The sequence below is a fragment of the Rhinatrema bivittatum genome, chromosome 5, assembly GCF_901001135.1.
Source record: "Rhinatrema bivittatum chromosome 5, aRhiBiv1.1, whole genome shotgun sequence".
Classification (NCBI taxonomy): Eukaryota; Metazoa; Chordata; class Amphibia; order Gymnophiona; family Rhinatrematidae; genus Rhinatrema; species Rhinatrema bivittatum.
Genome location: NC_042619.1, coordinates 221,852,730 through 221,876,837, shown reverse-complemented (window position 1 = coordinate 221,876,837; position 24,108 = coordinate 221,852,730). Strand labels below are relative to the sequence as shown.

The window sequence follows — 24,108 nt, the reverse complement described above, 5'->3', positions numbered from 1 at the left end:
AAATTTGCTTAAGACCCTCAGGTCTAGGATGGGATGGAGTCCCCCTGTTCTCTTTGGAATCAGGAAGTACCGAGAGTAGAATCCCTGCCCTCTTTGCCCTGGTGGGACAGGCTAAACCACACTGGCCATTCTGGCTTATCAGCCCCCAAAACAGGCATGGTAAATTTGGCAGGATACCCAGAGGTTCAAATGGTACCCTTGGTGGACGATGGACAGAACTCATTGGTCTGAGGTTTTACTGGGCCACCGATTTGCGAAGAACCATAGCCTGCATCTGACCGGGGGGGGGGGGGGGGGTCCAGCGTCTCTGGTACAGGTGGCTGGCTGATGCTCTCTGCAATCCAGTCAAAACCCTGTCCTGGGATTTGGCTGGGGAGCTCGCTGCTGCCTGGGATGGCCGTTCTGGGAACGGAGCGAAGGGCTGGAGAATAGTACTTCCTCTGCCCTTGCCGCACCGACCTCCTGACTGAGGAGAGTTGTTGGATAGTCTCAATATAATCCCACAACTGGTCCACTGCATCCCTCACCTTATCCCTGAAAAGATTCTCTCCAGTGCACAGCAGGTTGGCAAGACTTTCCTGTGCCTCTGAGGCCTGCAGTCATGCCATTCTGCGGGCACAGATTCCTGCTGCAGAGACACTGCTATTTTAAGAACATCATAGGTGGAGCGCACCTTGTGTTTTCCACACTCCAGGCCCTGACGCACCAGCAACAGGTGTCTTGCTGCTTTTGAGGCAGCCGCTTCCTACACCTGCTTCCAGAGGTTGCGAGAGTATTGGCTCATGTAGAGCTAGTAGGCGGCAATGCGCATAACCCCCTGAAACACTTTCAAGGCCGTTCAGTGCTCTGTGCTCTCTCCCCAGGGGCCTCCACAAACTGGAGGATCTCCAGCATCTTGTGCTAGGTGTCCTCCTCAGTCATTAACTGAAATGGGATGGCCTCCATCGCCCACACAAATCCTGCAAAGGTTAGGTCCTCAGGGGAGACCTCCTTTGCTTCTCCGGAGAGGGTTCTGAGGAGAGACCTTCTGAGTCCTCTGAGGAGGATTCCGCAGTATCACCCCCCCCCCCCCCCCCAAGGATCACGAGCAGCCTCCTCCTCGCTATAATCCACAGGGGATGGGGCCCTAGGCACTCAGCCTTCGTTCAGAGGCCAAGGCACCAGAAGCATTGGTGCTGGACACGGCAAAGGTGAATGAATGAATATAGGCCGCTGGACCGTCACAGGAACCGATAGGGCTTCCTCAGAGGAGAAACCAGTGACAATCACCACATCGGTTGGGGGAAGTATCGATGGCTCCCCAGGAACCGACACCAGCCGGTCGGTAACACACCGATGAGCACACTGAGGCGTTCCAACAGCGGTTCCAGCAGGGAGAGCTCGGGCACCGATACCATCAGTGCCGCCAACTCGATGCCCCGCAGCTCCAACTCCTCCTCAAAAGTTGCCAATGCCAAAACGGACTGGGAGGCAGGAGGGGTGGCCAGATTTTCCTTAGAACCTAGAGGTGGATCAGCGACTGACACCAGGACTGGTGGAGACTATCACGGACACCCAGAATTGATGGAAGATAGGCACTCCTCGCCATGGGATTGCTTCGGGGGCAACACGGCAAGCGCCAGTGCTAACCCGAACCTGGCACTGTGCATTGAAGGCAACCGGTGCCAATTCTTCCTTGGCTTCCCTTGGTGCTTGGCCCAGTCTTTCCCCAGTATCTAGGTCGAAGACAACGAACCCAATGTCCTCGATCTGGAGGAGACCAACAGGGGTCGGTACCCGGCGCCCTTATCCACCACTGGCACCGACGGGAGTAGGAGGCCCCGCCAGCATAGATGGCTCGGTGTCCACTGTAGTGGCTCCATGGTCCTTCGGCCTTGACACCATCAATGCCAATGTCGATGGCTCAGACTCTCTTGCCCTGAAGAGCTTCTCCATCTTGTCGAGGCGAGCATGACATCCTTTCGGGGTCATCTGGTCGCACATGTGGCATCCCCGAATATCGTGCGATGCCACCAGGCAGAGGATGCACACCTCGTGCAGGTCCATGATGGACATGGTCCTTGGGCACTGAGGGCATCAGCGAAAACCCAACAAGGCCATGGCGAGGCTAACTGAAAGGGGCAAAAATGAAAGACAGGGTGGGCAATGGATGCCGGTGGGCATCAAGGCACCGCCACCAAGGGGGAACAGAGCGAAAGGAAACTTACCGAGGCAATGAAAAACCTGACCGGAAAGCGAGGGGGTAGCGAAGAGGGACCTGCACAGAGAAAAACACGAGAAACACCGAAAAGGATCGGTGAAAAAAGGTTTTCCAACACTTTTTTCTACAGAAATAACACGAGCTCAGAAACCGCAATGCAAAAGCTCCGCAGAAAAAGAGAGACTGAAGAGGCACCACGTGTGGACGCGTGTATTAGCGCATACTGAGCATGCCTAGTCAAAGTTCCAGAAACTTTGACATGTTTTCCTTGCCAGGCTCCATCTAATGTCGTCACCCATGTGTGGGGGCTACCATCCTGCTTGGTACCTTTCTCCACTCTCCTAGGACAATTTGTCTTTTCAGCACCATATTAAAAAAAACCGTCATTAGAAATGGTTTCTTTAAACTGTGCTCTCTGTGACATTTAAAATCATCGGCTTCTAGCAAGTTTTTGTTTGTAGTTCAGGCTTCTCTACCACCTTTAACTACTGCAATGCAACTTATCTGCAACTACCTTCAACATCTTTCAGACCACTTCAGCTGCTTTTGAACTCTGTCACTCATGTAATTACAGGGAAAAGAACTGATCACATCACCATTACATTACTTAATTTACATTAGCTACCAGTACATTATCTCAAACAATACAAGGTACTCACAAACTAGTTAACATGAAGACTCCCCCATGGGTTAATTTTCTGCTGTGGCTCTATCAACCCACATGGACCATATTAGATATACCATCAGCAAGGTCCGTAACAAAAGTGTGTTCATTTTCAATTGCTGCGCCTTCTTTGTGGAACTCAATGCCCAAAGCATTAAAACAAATGGATTGTCTGAAGTCTTTTAAAGCATTGCTGAAGTCCTTTCTCTTTAGCCAGGCTTATGCATGACAGGTTAATGCAGGAATTCATTTTGACATAACTAGATTATTAATGCCAGTTACATCAGCAAGAGATCATTCACCGTTGTGTAAAAATTTGACATCAGGTAATGTCTATTTTATTTTTGTCCTTCTTAAAGGACGGTATCCTAATGTAATTTTACTTTATGGAAGATATGTACATCACTTAGGGCTTAGGCATAAGCAATTAAAGTTTAATAAATGCAAACATGAGAGCAAGCTCCCAATGAGCTTGGGTCTGGAAGGCACTTTCACTTGGCTGGCCAACAAGCTGCCTGTCAGTATACTGTTTATACAATTGGACAATTAGAAAAAAAAAAAAGAAGAGAAGGATGGGGCTATTGTGAAGGAACAGAATTTGAATGGTAAATGTTAATAACTGATTGGTATTGTTTCTTACCATAGAAAGCCGTCTTCTTTTGTGTAGAAACCCATACCCCATTTCCTCAGCACTGTGGCTATCATTCTGCAGGTCGGTAGAGTGGCTCACCTGCGACAACTCTGGATCACTCTCAGCTGCTAAATCTTCCCCTGAGAAGCAAAAAGGATCACAAATGCATAAAAAAGATAAAGGATCACCTACAATATGCTCTTTTAAAGCCCTAATCAGGACTGGAAAATCTTACTAAAACACCCTTCACTTAAATAAAGTGTACTTACATAGATAGGAGATGGTTTTTTTTTTTTTTTTTGGGTTGTTTTTTTTTTTTGTTTTTTTTTAACAACCCCCCTCCAATCATACCATCAGACTAGTTAAGTTGACTTTTACTGGTACAAATGTCCCCTTCATATGAGAGATATATCTATGCTGGCCCAATCCCATGACTAGAGCATAAACAACAAACTTCAACACCAAGACAGCAAGTTTGCTTACTATAAACTATGTTTTCCATAGATAGTAGGATGAATTAGCCATGACATGTGGGTGAAACAATCTGGAAGCACTGAACAAATTTGTTTTTCCTAGCTAATGGAGCTTTTAGATCAATGGAACATGTTGGGAATTCCCGTGCAGGAGTTGTCTCATAAGCCTCCTCAGTCTGTATCAGAGCTAATCCTACCTAGGTAGCCCCCTTCTCCAGAGAGGTGAGCAGGTATTCAGCATGGCTAATTCATCCTATCTTCCGAAAACACTGTTTACAGTAAACAAACTTGCTTTTTCTGATGACATGTGGGGAGTCCCAAGCTAAGGATTGCAGCAGAGCATTTACTGAATAAGCAACCCAGACTCCAACCATGAAGAGTAGACTACTGGGAGAATAGGTTACACAAAACTGCTTTTCTGGATTTACTGTCAGTTTGAGATTTTGTCCAGACAGTTGTAGGATGTTAAAGCAGGTACAAATGATCACACTGCAGCTTTGCAGGTGCCTTCGAGAGGCACCTCTCAGAGGTGAACAATGGTCAAGGCCATAGCTCTAACTTGATAAGCTTTGACAATAGTCTGTGATCTGTAGGCTTTCGCTCACATACAGGTCGATCCAGTAAAGTTCAGTTGAAGATTTCTCGTCTGTAACGAGCTCGCTGCGCACAATTCAGACGCGTAAGGCAAACCAGCGATACAGTCTCCAATTTTGCACATCCGTAGTGCTTCTTAAAACAGACGCGTAACCCTTCCCGCACCCGGCATGTAAATGAACGAATTAGCTGTATAATGAAGGAATTAGCTATTCCCCTCCGATACCGTAACGCGCGCTCAGGTTCTCTCATTAGTAACGCACTGTTTTGCCGCGGCCGTAACGTGTTAGTTTACCGCCTCCCCTAGTAGGAGTTAGGACTGTGAGTCTAGTAACAAATCCATCGACACCGCTTAAGATACTCAAAAACAATAAAACACAATTTAAAAAAAAAGCGATACAGAGATGATCGAGAAAATGTAATGATGTGGGACACATAAAACCTGTCAGAAGAAAAAATAAAAATTTTTAAATACCTGTCGGAGGGCCGCGTGGGTCCAGGCGGCCGGCGTGGGTCCAGGCGGCGGGAGCCGGGTGGTCGCGTGTTAAATCTAGGCCGCGGGCGGGTGGGCGCCTGTTCCGGGCAGCGGCGGCGGGGGACACGCGTTAGTTCGAGACGGCTGGCGGGCGGTCGCGTGTTAAATCTAGGCCGGGTCCGCACAGGCGCGCATTCACTGCCGGTGGGGGCTGCCTCTCCCGGCAGCCCCCACCGGCAGTGAATGAATGAATGCGCGCCTGTGCGACCCCTGCGATTGGGCGCTCAAGGCGTGACGTCACGGCATGTGACTGCCTTGAGCGCCGAATCGCAGGGGTCGCACAGGCGCGCATTCATTCACTGCCGGTGGGGGCTGCCGGGAGAGGCAGCCCCCACCGGCAGTGAATGAATTCATTCATCCAGGCGGAGGAGCCGGTGGCGAAAGCAGCCGGCTCCTCCGCCTGGATGAATGAATTCATTCACTGCCGGGAGAGGCAGCCCCCACCGGCAGTGAATGCGCGCCTGTGCGGACCCGGCCTAGATTTAACACGCGACCACCCGCCGGCCGTCTCGAACTAACGCGTGTCCCCCCGCCGCCGCCCGGAACAGGCGCCCACCCGCCCGCGGCCTAGATTTAACACGCGACCACCCGGCTCCCGCCGCCGCCTGGACCCACGCGGCCGTCTGAAACTAACGCGCGTCCACCCCCCGCCGCCCGGAACAGGCGCCCACCCGCCAGCGGCCTAGATTTAACACGCGACCACCGGCCCCCCGGATCCCGCCGGCCGCCTGGACCCACGCGGCCCTCCGACAGGTATTTAAAAATTTTGATTTTTACACTTCCTGGTACCTGTCATTTCAAATGTCATTTGAAATGACAGGTACCAGCGCACCCTGGTTACTGTATAGGCGCTGTATTAAGCGCCTATACAGAAAAATGGGTTACGCGGCCATAACCCTTCCCTACCGCTTTAAAGCCGCGGCATGCATTTGCATGCGATTAGAGGAGAGTATCGGGGAGTTAGTGAAGAGAACTGTGCGTGCGGGGAGGAAGGGTGCGCCTGACACTACCGCACTGTTTCTACCGCGGCCTTACTGGATCGACCTGATAGTGCTGAATGCAGTTCACTATGCAGCTGAACAAAGAATGTTTTGCAACTGCTATGCAGACTATTAGGATCATAGAATATGAAGAGCTGTGAAGCAAAGTTCTTTTCTTCTAATATGCCAAAGCTATTCTGCAATCCAAAGTATAAAAGTTTTTTTCTCCTTCATGCACATGTGGCCTTGGAAAGAAGGTAGGCAGTATAATGACTTGATTGATATGGAAAGCAGTGATGACTTTTGGGAGAAACTTCAGGTAAGTATGGCGCACCACTATTATGGAAGAATTGCATATATGGCAGATAATGCACTAATGTTTTGGAGTTCGCTGACTCTTCTGACTGATGTTACTGCAACAAGAAATAATACTTTCCATGTCAAGAACTTGAGAAGCCGATTCTAGTGGTTTGAAAGGCAGCTTCATCAATTGAGAAAGAACAACGGTCAGGTCCCATGGTATTGGAGGTTTCCATACCGGAGACTTAACATATCATAAACCTTTCATAAATCTAGATATTAATGGATGATTTGAGATGGATTTGTCAACTGAAATATAAGATATCATGCTGAGATATACTCTTACAGAAAGTGTAGCGAGTCCTAATTCAGAAGAGCAAGTTAATTAATACTCGTTTGGGCTCATGAAAATGAGTCCAAGGCATTTTGGTGACAGCATATGGAGGATATTTTCCATTTAAAGCAATAGGACATCCTAGTTGATTGTTTTCTGGCCAAAACTCTTATGTCTTCAATCTCCTTTGATAGAGAAAGTACAGCGATAACTAAGTATTCAACATCCAAGCAGTCAAATTGAGGGCAGATGGTTTGGATACCTATAGTACTTGAGTGTAATCTGCTTTGAAATACTGAAAAGCAGAATATTACCACATCTGTCTGGGCCACACACAAGCTATGAGGATCAGTCAAGCTCAAGCCTTTTTAACCTTTTGCACTGCTCTGCCAATCAGTGGAAAAGTATACGAGGTCTTCATTCCAATCAAATAGGAGAGCATCCTGAACTATTCTGAGTTTTCTGGGAAGAATGGAGCAAAGTTTCTCCAGCTTTCTGTTCCGAACAGGTCAACTGTAAGACCACTCCACAGATTGAAAAGCATGTCAGCTGTTGAGAGACAAAAAGAGACCTGTTATATGGATGTCAATAATCTGAGTGTACCTTCATACGATGCTGTAAAAAAATACAGCTATCGTGACTGTGAAGCCTATGTGTAGGCTTTAAAAATCATTAGGTACCCCAGTGTTGGAATGCAAACTTTTGTAGTGCTCACTGTCCACTGTGCAATTGTTGCTGAAATGATCACGTGGATACTGTTGCAATATTCACTTATCTCAAAATTGTAGTCGGTCTTGCCTCAGCCGACATCCTGATGTTTCGGAGGCTGGCTCCTTCTTCAAGGGCTGGATATGCGCAAGAGAGACCGGTATTCCAGTGAAACAGATGTTGTGACAGTGAATTTGATTACTGTGCCAGCAATGTTCAACATAGGCTTCACAGTCACGATAGCCGTATTTTTTTACAGCATCGTATGAAGGTACACTCAGATTATTGACATCCATATAACAGGTCTCTTTTTGAATTCATAATTTTTTCATGTTATATTGTTTGGGTTTATAAATTTAGCTGTTGAGAGACTACATGTATGGATGGAAAATTCTGTCGAGACAATCCACTAGTGTGTTGGAGAGTCCTGGAAGATGGATGGCCTGGAATACAACTTGATTCCAGTTAAAGAACATAAGGCTTGCCACACTGGGTCAGACCAAGGGTCCATCAAGCCCAGTATCCTGTTTCCAACAGTGGCCAATCCAGGTCACAAATACCTGGCAGGATCCCAAAGGGTAGACAGATTCGAAGTGGCTTGTCCCAAGAATAAGTAGTGGATTTCTGCAATTCTACCTTAATAATGAATGGACTTTTCCTCCAGGAAAATTTCAGATCTATTAGTTAAAATTTGTAACCTATTATTAAAATCATTCATTGTAACTGAAGACTGGAGGGTGGCCAATGTAACCCCAATATTTAGAAAAGGCTCCAGGGGCGATCTGGGTAACTACAGACCAGTGAGCCTGACTTCAGTGCCGGGAAAAATAGTGGAAACTATTTTCAAGATCAAAATCGTAGAGCATATAGAAAGACATGGTTTAATGGAACCCAGTCAACATGGATTTACCCAAGGGAAGTCTTGTCTAACAAATCTGCTTCATTTTTTTTAAGGGGGTTAATAAACATGTGGATAAAGGTGAACCGGTAGATGTATTGTATTTGGATTTTCAAAAGGCGTTTGACAAAGTCCCTCATGAGAGGCTTCTAAGAAAACTAAAAAGTCATGGGATAGGAGGAGATGTCCTTTCATGGATTACAAACTGGTTAGACAGGAACCAGAGAGTAGGATTAAATGATCAATTTTCTCAGTGTAAAAGGGTAAACAGTGGAGCGCCTCAGGGATCTGTACTTGGACCGGTGCTTTTCAATATATATATATATATATATATATGATCTTGAAAGGAATACGACCAGTGAGGTTATCAAATTTGCAGATGATACAAAATTATTCAGAGTAGTTAAATCACAAGCGGATTGTGATACATTACAGGAGGACCTTGCAAGACTGGAAGATTGGGCATCCAAATGGCAGATGAAATTTAATGTGGACAAGTGCAAGGTGTTGAATATAGGGAAAAATAACCCATGCAGAAGTTACACCCAGGAAAAAGATCTAGACATCATAGTGCATAATACATTGAAAATCGCCAGTTTAGTATGCTGCAGCAGTCAAAAAAGCAAACAAAATGTTAGGAATTATTAGGAACAGAATGTTGAATAAAATGGAAAATGTCAAAATGCCTCTATCGCTCCATGGTAAGGCAGCACCTTCAGTACTATGTACAGATCTGGTCACCACATCTCAAAAACGATATAGTTGCACTGGAGAAGGTACAGAGAAGGGCAACCAAAATGATAAAGGAGATGGAACAGCTCCCCTATGAGAAAAGGCTAAAGAGGTTAGGGCTGTCCAGCCTGGAGAAGAGACGGCTGAGGGGGGATACGATAGAGGTCTTTAAAATCATGAGAAGTCTAGAACGGGTAGATGTAAATTGGTTATTTACACTTTCGGATAATAGAAAGACTAAGGGGCACTCCATGAAGTTAGCATGTGACACATTTAAAACTAAATCGGAGAAAGTTCTTTTTCACTCAAAAGAAAATTATTACTTACCTGCTAATTTTCGTTCCTGTAGTACCATGGATCAGTCCAGACAGTGGGTTATGTCCCCAATCCAGCAGATGGAGTCAGCCCAAGCTTTGAGGGGGCGTATCCATATATGCTACTACCCCCTCTGCAGGAGTTCAGTATCGAGTATATCAAAGCCCGAGTAGAAACCCCCAAGGATCAATTGTGTAGAAACGGAGAATGAAAACAATTGTAATCGCAACAAGTAACTGCAAACATCCTACCAACTTGTAGGGAGCTGTGAAAAACAGTGAAAGAAACGACTGTGAAGACACAGAACACTGCGAGCAAGAAGCAGCGCAGAGCCGAGCAGGATCAAGAACCCAAACGCGGTGGGCGTCTGGACTGATCCATGGTACTACAGGAACGAAAATTAGCAGGTAAGTAATAATTTTCTTTTCCCTGTACGTACCTGGATCAGTCCAGACAGTGGGATGTACCCAAGCTTCCCCAAATCGGGTGGGGTCCTGCGAGGCCTGCTCGGAGAACCTGCTCGCCAAAATGACCAGAGACTGTAGAGGCGAGATAGTGCCTTGAGAACGTATGTAACGACGTCCAGGCGGCTGCTGTACAGATCTCTTGAGAAGAGACCGAGCGAACCTCCGCTCAGGAGGCCTCCGGCGAACGTGTAGAGTGCGCAACCATGTCGGGTGGGGGAGTCCGCCCCACCCCAATGTAGGAAGCTGCAATGCCAGCCTTCAGCCATCTGGCAATGGTCGTCTTCGAGGCCTGGGACCCCTTCTTAGGGCCGGACCAAAGTACGAAGAGATGGTCAGACGTCCGGGAATCATTCGTAGCCTCCAGAGAAATACGCAGAGCGCGCTGGACATCCAAGAGCCGTAGAGACTTCGGCTCAGAAGAGAAGAAGAAGGGCGGCAGTTCCACCGTCTGATTCACCTGGAACACAGACCTTCGGGAGACATGATGGAATGGTGCGGATCGAAACTCCAGAGTCGGAGAAAACGTAGATAAGGCTCTCTGCACGAAAGAGCCTGCAGTTCCGGTATGCGTCGAGCGGAACAGATTGCCACCAGAAACACTGTCGTAAGAGTGAGATCCGTAAGCGTTGCACTCCGCCGTGGCTCGAACAGTGGTCCCGACAGGGAGCGAAGTGCCGCAGATGTCTGACACCCTTGAGGAAAACGAACAATGTCCGGGTACTGTAGCAGAGAGCCCCCATCGCGAAAAGGCGAACCAAGGGCGGGCACCTGAACCCGTAGGGAATTATAGACGAGCCCCTTGTGCACTCCCGCCTGTAGGAATTGAAGGATCTGAGGAACAGAAGCCGTAGTGGGTCCCGTGTTCCGACAGGAACACCACGACTCAAACACCTTCCAGACGCGAACATAGGCCACCAACGTCGACGTGTTTCGCAAGCGCAACAGCGTTGACACTTCCGCCTCCTGGTAGTGCCGGCGCCGGCGCCTCTCAAAAACCAGGCCGCAAGACAGAAGAGTTCTGCCTGCTCGAAAAATACCGTGCCCTGACGTAGGAGCTGGGGGAGGTGCCCCAGCCTGATTGGCCCGTCGATCACCAGCTGTAGTAGGTCCGCAAACCAAGGTCGCCTGGGCCATTCTGGGTCGACGAAAATCACGGTCCCCTGATGGCTCTCTATTCTGCGGAGCATCCTGCCCACCAGAGGCCACGGTGGAAAGCGTAGAGCAGAAGGTGTGGCGGCCACGGGAGGACCAGGGCATCCACTCCCTCCGCGCCGCGCTCACCCCGACGACTGAAGAAGCGTGGAGCCTTGGCGTTGAGAGCGGACGCCATCAGATCCAAGTGGGGGACCCCCCACCGATGGAGGAGAAGTTGCATCGCTTTGTCGGAGAGGGACCACTCCCCTGGGTCCAGTAGTTGACGACTGAGGAAGTCCGCCTGGATGTTGTCCACCCCGGCGACGTGCGAGGCCGCTAGCCGGACAAGATGACGCTTCGCCCATTGCATCAGCAGCGCCGCCTCTAGCGCGACCTGCGGGCTGCGCGTGCCTCCTTGTCGGTTGATGTAGGCCACGGTGGTAGCGTTGTCCGATAGGATTCTGACCTCCCGGTTCTGAAGAAGCGGTAGGAAATGTCGCAGAGCCAGCCGGACCGCTCTGGATTCCAGACGGTCGATTGACCACTGCGCCTCCTCCGCTGACCACGTCCCCTGCGTGGCGCTGCGATGGCACACTGCTCCCCAACCCTTCCGACTGGCGTCGGTGGTCACCACCACCCAATCGGGAACATCGAGAGACATCCCCCGGGCCAGGTGCGAAGGATCCAACCCCCAGGCCAAACTGTCCCTGGCCAGCTGCGGGAGCACCATCTGGTAGTCTTGCGAGAGAGGCTTCCAACGGGAGAGCAGCGCCCACTGCAATGGTCTGAGATGCGCAAACGCCCAAGGGACCAGGTCGATGGTGGAACCCATCCAAAGGTCGCCCCCAAGAAGTCCAAGCGCTGTGAAGGCACGAGCGAGCTCTTGGCGAAGCTCACCACCCATCCCAGGGAACGCAGGAACTGTATCACCCTGGCTACCGCTGCGCGGCCAAGATTGAGGGACTTCGCCCGGATAAGCCAATCGTCCAGAGAGGGATGGACCAGGATGGCCTCCCGCCGCAGGGCTGCCGCAACCACCACCATAATCTTGACGAAGGTGCGTGGCGCCGTCGCCAACCCAAACGGGAGGGCTGTGTACCGAAAATGTTGGTCCAGAATCTTGAAACGAAGAAGCCGGCGATAGTCCGGACGAATGGGGATATGCAGATAGGCCTCCGTCAGAACCAGGGAGGCGAGGAACTCTCCGCGATGCACCGCCGCGATCACAGATCGCAATGTTTCCATGGGGAACCGAACCACTCGTAGTGATTTGTTGATTTCCTTGAGGTCCAGGATGGGTCGGAAGGATCCGTCCTGCGATGGCGTCAATCTTCCGAAGCCTGTCCAGAGTCCCCTGAACCGCTCTTCTCTTGTCGACCGAACCGCAGGGGGAGAAGATGAACCTTCCCTGCGGAGGGCGGACAAATTCCAATGCGTAGCCGTGTTTAATAGTGTCCAGGCCCCACCGGCCTGAAGTGATCCGCGCCCACTCCGCATAGAGATACCTTAGCCGGCCCCCGGTCCTGGGGGCCGGGGAGTGGCATCATTGCGAAGACTTGGGAGAGGGATTACCGGGTCCGGAGGAAGTGCGCGCGGGGCAGCGCCCGCGAAAGGAGCACGACCAGGGCTGAGACCATGGAGCGGATGGCCGGGAGGCCGGTTGCCTGTAGCCCCTGTAGCGCTGTTGCGCTCTGGATCTGGTCCAGGAGGAGGAAAATGCTCTGGTCGTGTGGTACCTATCTTCCGGCAGTTGATGAACTGCGTTCTCTCCCAGGAACTTGATGATCTGATCCAGGTCCGCACCGAAGAGGAAGTTACCCCTGAATGGAAGAGAGTCTAGGCTGGACTTGGAGGAAGTATCAGCCGCCCAGTTGCGAAGCCACCAAAGACGCCGTGCCGCCACCACCGAAACCATGGAGCGAGCGAGAACCCGAAAGAGGTCCTAAGAGGCGTCTGACCCATACGCCACTGCGGCTTCCAGGCGATCAGCTCGGGCGGCCTCGGCGGCCGGCGGGTCCTGAGGGGTGAGGAGTTGTTGTACCCAGAGGAGGCTAGCCCGCTGGGCTAGCGAGCTGCACATGGATGCCCTCATCCCTAGTGCGGAGACCCCGAAGACCCGCTTGAGGAAAAACTTCCAACTTATTATCCTGGGTGTCTCGCAACGCTGCCCCACCCGTCACCGGAGTGGTCGTCCGCTTCGTAACCGCCGACACTGCGGAGTCTACCCTTGGCACCTTGATGAGGTCCAGGAAATCCTCGGGTAACGGATCCAGCTTTCCCATGGCCCGGCTGACTTTCAGGGAGGCCTCCGGAGCGTCCCATTCCCTGGTGATGAGTTGTAAAAAAAAAAAACAAATCATGAATGGGAAAAGGCCGAGCCCTTGGTCGGAGGGCCGCGAGGACTGGGTCTCCCTTCTTTGACGAAGTGACGACAGCGGGGGCAACTGGGGCCGGCGGGTCTGGTGGTGGTTCCAGATCCAACTCCTGGATGATCTGCGGGATGAGGTCGTCCAGCTCTTCCCTCTGGAAGGGGCGCAGGGTACGCGGATCATCCCCCTCCTGCGTGCCGTCTCCCTGTCCCCCTCCGGGGGGTCGTGGCCCAGTTCAGCGGAGCTTGGTCCCGCTCCCACTGGCGCGGGCACAGGTCGGCCCCTAGTAGGAGAGTGGGGGGCCCCCGCGCCCGACGGGTCGGGGGGGGGGGGCCGGCGTCGAGGGCGACATCCGTGGAATCTTGGGAGGAGGTGGTCACGCAGGTGCCTTCAACCCCTTGAGTTAAGCAGTAAGTATGAGCAGGATAAACTCCAGGGAAAAAAACCCCAGCCTGCTCGGGTGAGGATCAGTGGACGGCGCGTTACCGGTGACCTGGCTATGGGAGCCTTGTTCCTGCACCAGAAGAGGGGGAGCCCCCCCGCAGGAAAAACCCGCTAGGGATCCATCCTCCCTTGTGATCTGCGCCTCCGGGCGCTCTGAGTGCAACATGGCCGCCGTTCCCGCCAAAAACGGCGGAGTGGCCGGCCCCCGTCGCCCGGGCAAAAAATGAAAAATCCTGAAAGACCTGTGAGGGCCCTTCCCCCCCGGGGAGGCATCGTGTACAGATGCCCTCCCGAGAGATCCGGGACCCCGGTTCGCCGCAGGCCGCACGGCGTGCTGGCCGCGGCATTGACAATAAAAACGCTGCCACAGCACAGAGTAAAACAAACAGCGCCAAAAATCGGGAGAAGCCTCGGGGGGGGGGGCCACGCGCAAGGAAGCGCCGATGCGGGAGGGGCCCGGCCGGCCCGCACTGCCCGAAGTCAGAAACGAGGAGAAAGTGCCGCGGGGGGGCCTTCCCGGCCACACAACCCGCCCCAAACGTCCTTTGCTAATCTCCACAGCAGCCCCCGAGGAGCTGCAAAATGGCCGCGGGCTAAAGGAGAGACGCGAAGAGGCCGGCACCACCGGCTTTCGCGGGCACCGGGGCTGAGCTGCAAGGGAAAGAAGAACAAAAACAACTTACCCCCGTTCCAACAGGAAAGAGACAGCCCAGAGCAAAGACAGAGAAGCAAAGTCACTCCCCAGAAATTGAGAGGATCCTGACCCTACTTCTAACCTCTTTTTTTTTTTTTTTTTTTTTTTTTTATTAACTTAAAACAAACTTGATCCACAAGACAAACAAGCAAAACCAGCAAGAAGTCAGGTAACTAAAAGAAAATGAAATAGCAAGGGATGAAGGGGAGCCTGAATCCCCTACTCGCATCTGCTGGAGTCAGAAGATACTGAACTCCTGCATAGGGGGTAGTAGCATATATGGATACGCCCCCTCAAAGCTTGGGCTGACTCCATCTGCTGGATTGGGGACATAACCCACTGTCTGGACTGATCCAGGTACGTACAGGGAATTCACAATTAAGCTCTGGAATTTGTTGCCAGAGGATGTGGTTAGTGCAGTTAGTGTAGCTGGGTTTAAAAAAGGTTTGGATAAGTTCCTGGAGAAGTCCATTAACTGCTATTAAACAAACTGACGTAGGCAATTGCCTCTGCTACTACTGGTATCAGTAGTATGGGATCTTCTTAGTGTTTGGGTACTTGCCAGGTTCTTGTAGCCTGGTTTGGCCACTGTTAGAAACAGGATGCTGGGTTGATGAATCCTTGGTCTGACCCAGTATGGGTCTATGGCGCATGCCCGTGGAGACTAGTTCCCTAGAATGTGGGGAGAATGATCTCTCTTCCCACACAGGAACTGTGCAGTCCTTGATCCCTTCACTGTTCTCGCCTCCATTGATGCCAATCGATCGGTGAAATGATATGGAACTCCTGCCCGAGTACAACTCAGGCGAATCCCCAGGCTTAGTGGCCTATATGAATCACTCACTCAGGCCGAGCGCACCGTTAGCCCCCGTCTGGACACGCATTTTCGACGTGCTATTATTACCCCTTATACAGTAAGGGGTAATATTTATTTTATTTAAAATCTTTTCTATACCATCACAAGGCACAAATTAATGTTAGTAAGTGTATCAAATTAAACAGGTGCCATAAAGGTTCGGTAACAGTTTTATAATAAATTTGGTAAATGGGATAAATCATGTTCATTTCTATCTGTATTGATTTTGAATACAAGAATAGATATATAAAGGAAAATTAGGTCTTACCTTTGCTAATTTTCGTTCCTGTAGTACCGAGGATCAGTCCAGACTGCTGGGTTATGCCTCCCGTCCAGCAGATGGAGTCAGAGAGAAAACTGAAAAGGCACCCCCTATATACTCTGGTGCGCCCCCTGCGATCCTTCAGTATAATCAATAACAAAGCAGAATGAATAAGAAACAATGGCTGAAAACTGGTGACTAGAACAAGATAAACATGAACATTTGGAAAACGAGGAAACCAGGCGTTAGGCCATGAAATATAACCATTGAACAAAGAGAACCATCTGAAACAGAAAAGTTGAAAAAACAGAGCTGCCGCGGGACTCTTCACTGTTATGGGCGGGCGTCTGGACTGATCCTCGGTACTACAGGAACGAAAATTAGCAAAGGTAAGACCTAATTTTCCTTTCCCTGTACGTACCAGGATCAGTCCAGACTGCTGGGAAGTACCCAAGCTGCCCTAAATGGGGTGGGACCTAGACAGTCCTGCGCGAAGCACACCGCCACCGAAAGAGTCCACCGGAGTGTGCACGTCCAGTCGGTAATGTCTAGCAAAAGTGTGCAAGGATTTCCAAGTAGCCGCCCGGCAAATCTCTTGAGGAGAGACAAAACCACTCTCCGCCCAAGACGCCGCTTGAGAGCGCAGAGAATGGGCTTTGAGACCATCCGGAACGGCACGACCCTGACAAATGTAAGCCGAAGCAATAGTCTCCTTCAACCAGCGAGCTATCATGGTCTTAGACGCCTTAGCCCCCTTCTTCGGACCACTCCACAAGACAAAAAGATGGTCAGACAGTCGAAAAGGGTTGGTAATCTCCAAATACCTCAACAACGTCCACCGCACATCCAACTTCCGAAGTTCCGGTTGTCTAGATGCATCCCTGTCGTCTAGAACAAAGGCAGGGAGATCGATTGTTTGATTGATGTGAAAAGCGGAAACTACCTTCGGCAAGAAGGAAGGAACAGTACGGAGCGAAATCCCCGAATCATGAATACGGAGAAAAGGCTCTCTGCAAGACAACGCCTGAAGCTCGGATATTCGCCTAGCCGAACAAATAGCGACGAGAAACACAGTTTTGAGAGTGAGATCCTTGAGGGTAACCCGTCGCAAAGGCTCGAACGGAGAAGTACAAAGAGCACGGAGAACCAAGTTTAGGCTCCAAGAGGGACAGATAGCTCGTACCGGTGGGCGTAAGTGCTTAACTCCCTTTACAAACCGCGCTACGTCAGGGTGCATGGCAATGGAAACCCCGTTGAGCTTACCGCGGTAACAGCCTAAAGCCGCCACCTGGACACGGAGGGAATTATAGGATAAACCCTTCTTTAGACCCTCCTGCAAGAATGCTAGAATATGAGACACCGTAGCCTGTCGCGGAGGCACTTGCAAGTCCCTGCACCAAGCGTTGAATACCTTCCATACTCTGATATAGGCAACCGAAGTAGAAGGCTTACGCGCCTGCAGAAGAGTAGTAATGACCGAATCCGAATAACCTCTCTTTCTCAATTGATGCCTCTCAAAAGCCAAACCGCTAGACAAAAGCGATCGGCCTGGTCGAAAAATACTGGACCCTGCCCTAACAGATGAGGCAGGTGACCGAGACGCAAGGGGCCGTCCACTGCTAGGTTGACCAGGTCCGCGAACCATGGTCTCCTTGGCCACTCTGGAGCCACTAGAATAACTGGACCCGCGTGAGATTCGATGCGGCGCAATATTTTCCCCACTAACGGCCACGGAGGGAACACGTAGAGGAGAACGCGAACGGGCCAGGGTAGAACCAGGGCATCTACACCTTCCGACCCGTATTCTCGTCTGCGACTGAAGAAGCGAGCCGCCTTGGCATTTGAGTGCGTCGCCATGAGATCCAGCCGGGGAGTTCCCCACCGTTGGATGATGAGTCTGAGTGCTTCGTGAGACAACTCCCACTCTCCCGGATCTAGCTGTTGCCGGCTGAGGTAGTCCGCTTGAATGTTGTTGACTCCGGCGATGTGTGACGCTGCAAGACGAGACAGGTGTTGTTCCGCCCAAGCCATTAAACGAGTGGCTTCGGAAGCTACCAGCTGACTTCTTGTCCCGCCTTGCCGGTTTATGTATGCTACCGTGGTCGCATTGTCGGACAGGACCCGGACCGCCCGTTCCCGGATCAAAGGGAGAAAGTGTTGCAACGCCAGGCGAACCGCCCTGGTTTCCAAACGATTTATTGACCACTTGGCTTGCGAAGGCGTCCAACGCCCCTGAGCGGACTGAGATTGACAGACTGCTCCCCAACCGGTCAGACTGGCATCTGTCGTGACAATTATCCATTGAGGGGGCTCCAAATCGACCCCCTGGAGGAGATGGAGTGGATGCAACCACCATTGCAGGCTGGTCCGTGCTGGTGCGGAGAGTGGCAACGGCACTTGAAATTCCTCCGATTTGGGGTCCCAACGGGATAGAAGCGCTCTCTGTAGAGGTCGCATATGCGCAAAAGCCCAAGGAACCAAATCCAGAGTGGATGCCATATAGCCAAGAACTTGTAAATAATCCCACACCACCGGCAGGGGGTGAAGCAAGAGACGGCGAACATGAGCTTGCAAGCGCTCCATCCGTGCCCGAGGAAGGAAAACCTTGCCTAGACTGGTATTGAACAAGGCTCCCAGAAACTCCAATCGCTGGGTGGGTATCAGGCAACTTTTGGAGTGATTGACGACCCAACCCAGAGAGTGAAGCCGGAGAAGCACCTTCTGTACCGCTTCCTCGCAGAGAGATAGGGACTTTGCTCGGATAAGCCAGTCGTCTAAATACGGATGTACGAGAACACCTTCTCTCCGGAGACTTGCAGCGACCACTACCATGACCTTGGTGAAAACTCTCGGAGCTGTTGCAAGGCCGAACAGAAGAGCACAGAACTGGAAATGCGAGCCCATTATCATGAAGCGGAGGAACCTTTGATGGAACTCCTGGATTCCTATATGCAGGTAAGCCTCTGTGAGGTCCAAAGAAGCCAAATACTCGTCTTTGTGGACCGCTGCGATAACAGAGCGCAGAGTTTCCATCCGGAAGCGCGGTATGTGTAACGCCCTGTTGACCTTCTTCAGATCCAGAATGGGACGGAATGTGCCTTCTTTCTTTGGGATGATGAAGTAAATGGAATAGCGACCCGTTCGTTGTTCGGAAGGTGGGACAGGCACTATAGCTCCCAGGTCTTGTAACCGAGTTATCGTCTGCGCAATCGCCTGCTGTTTTGCTTGGGAACCGCTGGGAGAAATGAGGAACAGGTCGCGTAGGGGCCGTGCAAACTCCAATGCGTACCCGTAATGAATGATGTCTAGAACCCACTGATCGGTAGTTATTCTGGCCCATTCCTCCCGAAAGTGAAAAAGACATCCTCCCACTTTCGGAACTGAGGGATGAGCCAGCGTCCCTTCATTGAGCTGTTTTGGCAGCGGCAAAGGAATGAGACGCTGTGGAACGCGCTGGCCGCCTGCCACGAAAGGAAGGAGTCCATGCTTGAGAACGCGTGGTAGGTTGTCTAGTAGAATAGGAGGAGGAGGAGGAGGAGCCTCTACCGGAGCGAAAACGACGCTGTCCGCGAAAACGACCGCGAAAATTTCCCGAGGACCGAAAAAACCGAGGTCTGTCCTCCGGTAACTTAAATACCTTGTTCTCCCCCAGAGAACGGATTAACTGCTCTAACTCGTCCCCAAATAAGAGTTTACCGCGAAAAGGAAAGGAACCCAGTTGCGCTTTAGAGGACGAGTCGGCAGCCCAGTGACGTAGCCAAAGTAGTCGTCTCGCCGATACTGCGGAAGACATGGAGCGGGCCGAGGTGCGAAGCAGATCATAAAAGGCATCCGCAGCAAAGGCTACGGCGGATTCCATGCGGTTGGCTTGTTCCGCCTCTTGCGGGGGTAGATCTTGTGATGTTAACATCTGTTGTACCCAGCGAAGGATAGCTCGTTGCACCATGCAACTGCAAAGCGCCGCCCGTACTCCTAATGCTGAAACCTCAAATATTCGCTTTAATAAGGTCTCCAACTTCCTATCCTGAAGATCCTTTAGGGCCGTACCTCCCGTCACCGGGATGGTAGTGTGTTTCGCCATGGCTGTGACAGCCGAATCTACTTTAGGCACCTTAAGCAACTCCAATGAATCCGCAGGTAGCGGGTAAAGTTTATCCATAGCCCGACTAACTCTAAGAGTGGCCTCCGGATTATCCCATTCTCGGTAGATAATCTGAGCAAGCTTATTATGAAAGGGAAAAGCATGCGATGGAGTGCGGAGCTCGGTCAATTCTAAGTCACCCGGTAGGGCATTTGACTCACTCTGGGGTACCGGAATTCCCAGTTCCCGGAGCACATGACTGATTAAAGGATCCAATTCCTCCTTGTGAAATAATCTGAGAATCTGAGGGTCGTCCCCTTCAACCGGATCCCCGCCCCCTATATCCATTCCTGAATCCGGGGTGGGAGTGTCCGGTAAGACCGGATCAATAGGAGCATGCGCTGGAGGCTTAGGAGGAAGGGCCGGAATAGGAGTTCCCGAGACAGTGGGATCCGCGGCGGGTTTGCCCTTTTTATCAGGAATAGGAGCAGTCTGCTCCCATTCAGCTTCAGCTTCCAAATAAGCTTTATGAAGCAAGAGAACAAACTGTGAAGAAAAAGGGTGGGGCCTCTTAGCGGGACCTCCCTTGGCTCCTCTAGTCGACTGAGAGAGGAGCCCCGAGAAAGCACTAGGCCGATGAGGGCTAAGATCTGGAGGAAATTGAGGTGGGAGGTCCTCTCCCTCCTCCGACGATACTGATTCGCGATCGAGATCGCCCAAAATGGCCGCCGACTGCCCCAAAATGGCCGCTGCCTCCGAGAACGGAGGGGAGGAGTGCCGCGGTCTGCCCGATTCTGAAGCTGCCTCCTGTCGTGGAGAAAGGGAGACACTGGCCGCGGCTGTCTTCCGCGAGGGCCCCTCCCCCCCGGGAAGGCACCGGGAACAGAGGCCCTCGCGGGAAAGCCGACGACCCGGCTCCCCACACGCCGCACAAACGCTTCCTCGAGGCATGCTCAAATATATAGAAACGGCGCGAAAATGGCGCGACAAAGTCCCGGGTGACAAGGCACCCCTTCCGGAGACCACAGTGAGTGAGCAGGCTAACTTTAAAAAATCACCTCGTTTTTTTTTTTTTGTTTTTTTTTTTAAACGCCTAAAGCGCTGCCACCAGCAGCCGTGCAAACTTGAAAACTTTTTTTTTTTTTTTTACTTGGGAGCCGGCAGAGGGTGCACCACACCCATAAAATCTAATTCTCCGAGGAATTAATACGTCTCAGGAGGCGGAGAGGGAGAGTGACCAGCCCACCGATGAATACTCCCCTCCTCTCACTGGGCTGGGCAGATAGAAAAACTCCGGGAAAAAGGCTCCAGGGTAGTACCCTGCCTTGCCTGCTATGGCTCCAAAACTGGTACAATTAGTTCTGAAATTTATAATGAGCTAGTCACCAAAAAACTTTAAGCCATATAATTAAGTCAAACCTGACAGGGAAAACTTCCCCAACTACAGGAGATCAGGACCGCAGGTTATGCTCTCTCATCTGCTGGAGTCAGAGATATACTGAAGGATCGCAGGGGGCGCACCAGAGTATATAGGGGGTGCCTTTTCAGTTTTCTCTCTGACTCCATCTGCTGGACGGGAGGCATAACCCAGCAGTCTGGACCGATCCTGGTACGTACAGGGAATTGTAATTGTATCTTCTCCTTTAGTGGTGAGCTAAAAGTAAGATAAAATACACACATATAGATTAAGGTGATGTGTGTGAGTGTTCTGCTGTCCGCACCTTACACTTCCCTGGATTCTATTCTCCATTCTCTTTGTGATAAGCTTGTTTAAAGAGCCATGTTTTTAAACTTTTTCTAAAGGTTTTGATGTCTCTTTGTAATCTGATCTCTAATGGTATGTTGTTCCATAGTATAGGACCTGCTAAGGTCCTATACTAAGGATAGTGCCCTTTCCCTCACTTGGGTTAGTCTTGCTGTTTTGACTGAAGGAACAGTTATGAGTGCTTTGTTGGCTGATCTCAGGTTTCTGTGAGGGCCGTGTACGCGAAGGGCTGTGTTCAGCCATTCTGCTTTTTCGTTATGTATTAATTTATGTATGGTGCATGGTGTTTTGTATGTTTAATGTTTTTTCAATTGTATTGTTGATGGGTAGTATTAATTGAATATCATCAGCGTATATGTAGTGTGTGATGCCCAGACCAGCTATCAGGTGACATAGCAGCAACAGGTATATGTTGAAGACTGTAGCAGATAAGGCTGATCCCTGTGGAACTCCTATTTGAAGGTTTATTTTTTCTGATATTATGTCTTTGATCTGTACTTTGAAGTATCTGTTATTTAGATATGATCTGAACCAATTGATTGTTTGGTTGCTTAATCCTATTTCTTCTAATCTATTTAATAGTATGTCATGATTTACTGTATAAAAGGCCGCTGATAGGTCTAGCATCACTAGAATGTAATGTTTACCACTGTCGAAACCTCTCATGTTGTCTGTTAGCGATAGCAGCAGTGTCTGTGGTGTAGTGTTTGCAAAAGCCATGTTGTGACGGATTCAGGATATTATTGCTATCTAAGTGTTCCGTTAATTGATTTTGTATAGTTTTTTCTATTAATTTTGCAATTGGGGTAAATTTGATACTGGTCTGTAGTTGCTCAGGATAAATGGGTCACTGTTTTTTTTCTTTAAAATTGGTTTTAAGATAGCTCCTTTTAGTGTATCTGGCATGGCTCCTTCCTCTAAGAATAGATTAATGATCTTAGATAATGGCGGAGATACTGTGTTGGCTACTTTTTTTTTATGTCTATGGTTGGTATGTCATGTGTGTGGGGCGAGGAAAATGCGTGTCCAACCCCCCAAAAACTAATGGAGCCCACAACATGCAAATGCATGTTGATGAGCCTATTAGTTATTCCCGTGCCATACAGAAAGTAAAATGTGCAGCCAAGCCGCACATTTTACTCAGAAATTAACACCTGCCCAAAGACGGGAGTTAATTTCGGCCGGCACCAGGAAAGTGTACAGAAAAGCAGAAAACTGCTCAATTTTGCCAGCGTCCGTTTTCCAAATCCGTGGCTGTCAGCGGGTTCGACAACCGACAACGGTAAAATTAAGTGTCTGCTGTCAAACCCGACAGCCACCGCTTCTGCCAATAAGGAGGCGCTAGGGACGCGCTAGTGTCCCTAGCACCTCCTTATTACCACGGGCACTCATTTGAATATAAAATCGCGCACCCAAGAGAGTGGGCACTCGCCTCAGAGCACCGACTCTCCCGTGTATTTTACTGAATCGGCCCGAATGTGATGTACTTCAGAGCATGAGGCAACAATGTCCTGCCAAGGACTGGTGAAGCTGTGGCTCTTTCAGAAGGCTTTTAAATATTTTTACACACTATTTTTGTTGTTTTTATAAGGATTAAGTACTTTGCTGCTTCTAGGTTCCTTTTTGTTGATGGGTTTATGGGACAACTGCTCTATTGCTTTTGGATTTACTTTTTTGGTAGGCTTGTGTTATATTTTTCATTTTATTTCTTTCCACAATGTATGTTTTTGTGATGTTTATTTTATTTTGATTTGATTTAAATATGAATGTTTTATGCATTCACTACTTAAATTTATTGGAAAAGCGATTCAGAAGCTGAAATAAGTCAATCAATGGCAGGAGTAAGGTAGGCTGCTCTACTCAAATCAGTGCAATGCCCTACTACATTTAAAAAAAAAAAAGACTAAAGACCTGGTTATTCAACCAAGCTTTCTCATAATCATCAATCTGCGGAACTTTCCCTGCCAAGGATCCCTTCTTTGGTAACCAGCAGAGAACTATATAAATCATCTCTAGTTCTCTCTAGTACCCCCAAAGAACTATCAGGTCATCTATGAATCCTTGGCAGTCTAAAAATCAAATACCCAGCCTTACAATCAAATCCTTGGCAGTCTAAAAATCAAATACCCAGTCTTAAAAATCAAATACCCAGCCTTATACCTATCACCCATTTCCTTAGCCAACATTTGGCTCCGTAGCATTTACGTTATGTTATTAACCCCATATATCTGTATCCAAGTTCCTGCTACCTGTTCATTGTAAGACATTAACTTGTCAATGTTTCTGTTTAGAATGTAAACCGAATTGGTCAGTAACTCTGTTATTGGAAAGTCGGTATATAAAAGTGCTAAATAAATAAATAAATAAAATAAATAAATACTTCTGCTGCTGTTTTCCTGATCCTAGGGAAGGGGTGGCAGAGTACCACTAGTTGGTGCCTTCCCTTTGCCACCCCATGCTGAGGTCACATTTAGGGTTCTAGTTAATGTAGGTTTAAGGGGACCACACAGAGCGTGGCCACTCTCAGTTTAACATGGCTATTTTATCATGGCAGCATTCTGAATATCAGTCTTGTATATATCACATTAAACAGCAGTTTAAACACAAGCACTAGAATCAGCAGGTAATGTGATAGACTCCTTAGTGGTTTTAAACAACTATTTATATCAAAT

General features: G+C 49.8%; 1 protein-coding gene across 5 annotated transcripts in view; it reads right to left on the bottom strand.

Annotated features, from left to right (window-relative positions):
- The window catches only part of BEND2 (BEN domain containing 2), a 128,440-nt gene that overhangs the window by 83,921 nt on the left and 20,411 nt on the right, over positions 1-24,108 (bottom strand). For all 5 annotated transcript variants that reach the window (XR_003857006.1, XM_029603302.1, XM_029603304.1 and 2 more), the window contains one exon: positions 3,505-3,635. Coding sequence is in view for 4 of the 5 variants with exons in the window: in XM_029603302.1 (XP_029459162.1) it covers positions 3,505-3,635 (131 nt within the window). In the remaining variant the exon portion in view is untranslated. The remainder of the gene's footprint in view (positions 1-3,504; positions 3,636-24,108) is intronic.